This window comes from Carlito syrichta, unplaced genomic scaffold (assembly GCF_000164805.1).
Source record: "Carlito syrichta isolate Samal-C Ts95f unplaced genomic scaffold, Tarsius_syrichta-2.0.1 Scaffold306821, whole genome shotgun sequence".
Lineage (NCBI taxonomy): Eukaryota > Metazoa > Chordata > Mammalia > Primates > Tarsiidae > Carlito > Carlito syrichta.
In genome coordinates, this window is record NW_007250917.1 from 282,763 (window position 1) to 288,249 (window position 5,487).

Consider the following 5,487-nt stretch of genomic DNA (forward strand, 5'->3'; position numbering starts at 1 on the left):
TATGCATAATGTGTACTTCTTTTATTAAAAGCATGCGGTATTTTTAATAATCCGAAACCTTTTCTTTTCATCAAAAGGAAGAGAACTCCAAAAGAGAAAAATGAAAGGATGGACTCCCAGGCCATCTGCAGAAAGGCGTCTTCTTCCGTGGAGACACCTGAGAGCAGGAGGTGTCCCCCACCCATCCTCAGGCACGGGGACAAGTCTGGAAGGATGCTGGATGCCCACATAACCCTCCAGGACATACATGGGCGCTGGGCCGGTAGGTCACGCAGGGCAGGGCGGCACTGGCTCCTTCCTCCATGTGCAGCTGTGGAAAGCAGCTGCCAGGTAGACTCTGTCCAGGTGGATTTCACGGAGAACCTCCGAGCAGCTCGTTCCTTCCAGTCCCCTCCACAGCCGCTGGGGAGAGGGCGAGGAGGGAAGCTCTTGGCCAAAAGGAAAACACAACTAGCAGCTTAGTTTTAACTCAAAGGCTAGATTTCTATGAAAGACAAAACAAAAAATATATTAAAAAGGTCACTTTATTATGCCTTTTGTTTGGTAGGATATCAGTTCCCTTTAAGAGGCCTCCTACTGTTCAAGTACAAACGTTTATGTTTACAAAATATTTACAATTTCAGTCTTGTTCTTTATATTTATTTTATTTTTTAAAATCCTCCTTCATTTTATTTTTATTTTTGAGTTCTGAGTCTCACTGTGTCGCCCAGACTGGAGTGTAGTGGCACATTCACGGCCAACCCAGCGTCGACCTGCTGGGCTCTGATGATCCTTCTGTCTCCGCCTTCCAAGTAGCTGGAACTACAGGTGCGCGCTCCCATGCCTGGCTAATTTTTGATTTATTGTAGAGATGAGGTCTCACCAATTGCCCAGGCTGGTCTCAAACCCGCAGACTCAGGCAGTCCACTCGCCTCAGCCTCCCAAAGTGCTGGGATTAAAGGCTGAGCCACTGAGTTGTTCTTTATACTTTAAAACACAACAGCTATCTGGTTACAACACTTAACAGAAATAATTAAATAAAGACTGTAAATAGGAAAACTCCCACCTGACCACGCACCAAATCCGAACAGGGCTTGGTTCCAGCCTTCTGCTTCCTCTGGATGCTTGAAGACAGCCTGGTTTTCATCAGAATAAACATCTCTCGTTTAAAGAACGACCAGTGGCTGTTTTCAGAGCAGCCAGGGAGAACCCGACAGAGCTGTGGCTGCTGCCTTGACATGCCAAGTTCTGGAAGGTTCTGGCTTGTCACATGTCGCATTGGTATGAACCCTGACTTGCAAGGAGGCCTAGATGAAGCTGCCTGAACATATATTCAATTCTTAAATTAGAAAGTTTAGACTTTTAAGATGGAAGGCCAAGGAAACAATACTTACTGGAAAGAGAATTTGTATTTAAGCAGCTGTAGCTAATACTACTTAGACCAGTGGTACCTCTAGACGTGACTAAACTGAGGGATACAAGACAAAACACCTCCCGTCCATAATTCATATAAGGGAACAGCAAAAAAAAAAAAACAACACACTTCAGAGACAGACTCTTCCACTCACATGATGAGACTGGGGCAGGAACTCCATCCTGCAGATATTCAGAGCCCTGGGTTCTGCTTTCTTAAAAGCTTTTGAGAGTTGTTCCTAAATTCTCTCCCAGTGTATTAGACTAATAGAAGGCTTTTCTTTAGACAATTACGGTTACGATATTCTAAAACAAGTGCACTCAACATTTTACCATAATCTAAAAAAGAAGACTACCAATGTTTTGGGGAGGACAAGGAAAAATGAACAGGGTGCACAAATTAAAACAAGCTCACAAGGGAGGACTCCTACATACTTCAGCTCTGCACATCTGAGAGTAAGAAGGAGTATAACACATCACTGGAAGCCAGACGCAAAGCACCCACACGCAGCCCTCCTGAGCGTGTGCGTTCATCACAGCCACGCCAGACCAGAATGGATGGGCTGGCTTGTAATACTGTGCTTAACATGTTCAATGAACTGAAATGCTAAACCCCTTCTGCCTTTCAATACTTTTCACTGTTTTCCAAAGTTCTTGGCAAAAGCTCACAAACGAGTCTCACCACATCACCATCCACACAAGCTGCAGGGAGAACTCCTTCAAAAGTCGCATCAGGTGAGAGAAGGCGCAGGAGGCGATGAGGCCCAATCATAAACTGACAATCTTTTTTTTTTTTTTTGAGTTGGAGTCTCACTCTGTCACCCAGGCTGGAGGGTAGTGGCACGCTCCTGGCCACTGCAACCTAGATCTGCTGGGTTCCTGCGATCCTTCCACCTCAGTCTTCCAAGTAGCCGTGCTACCAAGCCCGGCTATTAAACTGATGATCTTTACCAGCATAACTGACATGTAACATACACAAACCTGACATAACCTAACCTCCTGGCCCAAATAGTGTGAAACAAACAAACATGGAGACATGGCACTGAGGTGCTGCTGGACATGTTCCTTCATGTTGTGATGACAATGTCACAGCGAGGAGGCATCATCAGCCAGCTAAGCCCGCTAAGCCCACTCAAACTGCATGGATTATCTTGCTATAGTAAAAACACGAAAACAGTAGCAAACACCGGGCTCCTTTCCCCCCCAAACAGCACACCTTCTTCCAACAGCGTGATGGTGCTCTGCTTGATGGGCAGAACCACACAAGCGAATCTGTCCAAGAAGAAATCAACGCCACAAGTCTACGAGAAGAGCTGACTGCATCCACTGCTGTGGTCAATACTTCAGGTTCATGAACAAATTACCTTATACAAAGTTTCCTAACTCTCCCAGTCAAGCCAGGACTAGTTACGGCAGCAAGGGGGTGTCTCTGAAACGAATCCCAGCTTACTGAGCCTGCACCTCTCCACACACTCAACTGTGACATCTGTACTGCCACAGCCATGGCATGAGCCTCTGGACCTCACACCAGCCCATGGCCAAAGTGCCGCAAAGATTCCTGGGAGCCGCTTAGCACACTAAGCCCAAGTACCAGCTTTATCCAAAAGCCAGGAATGCATCATGAATGCACTGAGACAGGCACCAGTCCCAGCAGTTTACTTAAAATGAAAGCAAATCAGACAGGGGGGCAAGGGTCGGAGAGGCCACACCAGCTACTCTTTGGAATGAAAGTTCAATAATAAGTCACTTCCCTTGAACACAAGCTGGGAAGGTTTTAGATGACCACTTCCCTTGCACGTTTAAACAAAGCACATACTAGGAGGGAAGGAGAAAGCTACATTGGGTTTCTGTGGAGTGAACAACCGATCTCTGATGGTTTCCTTTAGATGGGCTTCCTCCTCTCTCAGGGCCGTGACACATTTTCAGTTTGGCATAAAGAGTCAACAACGGGACAGCCCACCCAAGCCCACGCTCTGGCTCTAGAAAGTCTGCGGCATGCTCAGTGCATATGGCAAAAGGCTTCAATGGTGTGCACAGCACTGTACACTGACAAGGAAATTCTAGATGGCTTTCAAGGCTTAGTACCACTGTTCTAGAGGATGACCCACAAGGTGTGATGATTTCAAAAAAACTGCACAGTCACTTTCTTGATGAGCCACATGATAGAGAAGAGGGTCGGTGCACACAGATTGCCCGCCCTGCAGTGTAGGATGCATTTTATTAAAGTGGTTACACTGCTGCTTCAATCGCAGCTTTCCGAGTGCTGAATATCTCACATGACATCGTCCCTTGCTTCAAAAGTAAACGAAGTATTTCCAGGGAGGAGGGTGGCTTTGCTTCAGGCGAGAGGCTGTCCCTGCTCTCCTGACTATTGGCACGGAGGCTTGGTGGGCGTCTTCAGCCTGACAGCAGGGACCCTCATCTGTAACTTGGGCTGCTGGTTTGGGCTATCAGAGTTGGCTGGCCCCTGGGCTGGGTTGGGAACACCTGGGGTCTGGAGCGGGGTCGACGCTGTAGTCACCACCTGCTGTTGGATGAGTTTCTGCTGCACCACCTGGGCTGTGGCAGTCACCGCAGGTATCATCTGTACCTGCTGCCCTGCTGCGGTTGCCTGCGTGAGCGTGACGGTCTGTGGAGAAGCCTGAGACAAGAGAGTCAGAAAACACACGTTGCCCTGAAAGCGCAGCCCCGGGTCAGCACCACAGACACTTGGGACGGGGAGGGAGCTTGAGAAATGTCACTAGCTAGGATGCTTGCATTACAGGTAAGAACTAACGGCCATATTGAAATTAAACTATTGCTGCTTTTAGACTAAAACCAGATGCCTCTGGGGATAAGTGTCAGAGTTTGGTCAGGGAGCTGGGTCTGTTATTGCTGTAAAGCTCTTAATATTAATTTTGTTTTTTGAAAGCTATATGCCATTGTGACTTTGAACAAAATACAAAAATTTTAGAGTCTTGTTTAGCAGCAATCAATGAAAATAGTAGAAGTGCCAGAAGGGTCTCTGTTAGAAAGGTGGGGCCACCACTGTCCCCAGCAGTTACAAGCTTGACCTCGAGTCTCAACGCTGAAGTGTCCGTGTCTCGCCTAAGACTCGGTTGAAGGTACAGCCCCAGAAATGAGCATGGACAAGGCCCCTTCAGGGGACACTGGGCACACCTGCTCAGTGTTTTTCTTACTATTAAGGGTATCTAGCATCCCCCAAGTTAGTGTTTTGTGTGTTCTGTGATCATGAAAAATGATTCTCTAGCCATTAAAGCTATACTCCCTCAGGATGAAAGCCAGAGGTTCTCCTAATATGGGAAATGTGAAGTTTATTAACACTTTGGGAAAGTGACTATCCAGGTCACCATGATTCCCATGTCCTACCTGTTGAGAGGCGGAGGCAACCTGCTGGATGCTGGCCACAGGTGTTTGCTGTTGGACAACTTGAGGAAGTTTTGCAACCTTTGACAAAAAAAAAAAGCCAAATGTAGAATTGAAAGGAATGTGTACAGAAAACGAACTTGCAAAAAGACCCACCAGAGATAGCAAAGAGCAGATCTCAAAGTGTGCTCACCTGGAGCACAGAGAGAGCAGGTGACTTGACCCTAATGGTGAACAATGGCCACTACCCTAATGTGCAATCACTCATAATTTAAACTCATTTTTGGTTTTGTATTTCAGACACATTTTTTCTTTTTCCACTCTGCATTTCTGAGAGAATCCGATGGAGGATGGAATTAAGTACCCAAGCATCTCGCCAGTTCTCCAGGACTCCGTGTGACCTGCCTAGACAACATCCCAGTAGTAAGCTACATTGGGTGGTACAGGTGGCAAGTGGGGGAGGGGAGCATGAGGGAGAGGTACCAAGGCCCAGGCGTGGCCCTAGTCTAGAGATGCACCACACTTTTAAAAGTGGTTATCACGGGCCGGGCTTGGTGGCTCAGCCTGTAATCCCAGCACTTTGGGAGGCCGAGGTGAGTGGACTGCCTGAGCCCACAGGTTCAAGACCCAGCCAGGCAACTTGGCGAGACTTCATCTCTACATTAAATAAAAAATTAGAGCCGGGCTCGGTGGCTCAGTCTGTAATCCCGTGCCTTTGGGAGGCTGAGG

The 5,487-nt window shown here is 47.4% G+C and overlaps 1 protein-coding gene across 1 annotated transcript in view; it reads right to left on the minus strand.

Moving 5' to 3' along the window:
- Positions 1-3,454: 3,454 nt before the first annotated feature.
- EP400 (E1A binding protein p400) overlaps positions 3,455-5,487 on the minus strand; it is a 117,488-nt gene continuing 115,455 nt past the window's right edge. Inside the window, exons 53-54 of the mRNA XM_021715187.1 lie at positions 4,762-4,839; positions 3,455-4,033 (exon numbers count right to left, since the gene is read on the minus strand). Coding sequence (XP_021570862.1) covers positions 3,761-4,033; positions 4,762-4,839 — 351 coding nt within the window. The 3' untranslated portion in view covers positions 3,455-3,760. The remainder of the gene's footprint in view (positions 4,034-4,761; positions 4,840-5,487) is intronic.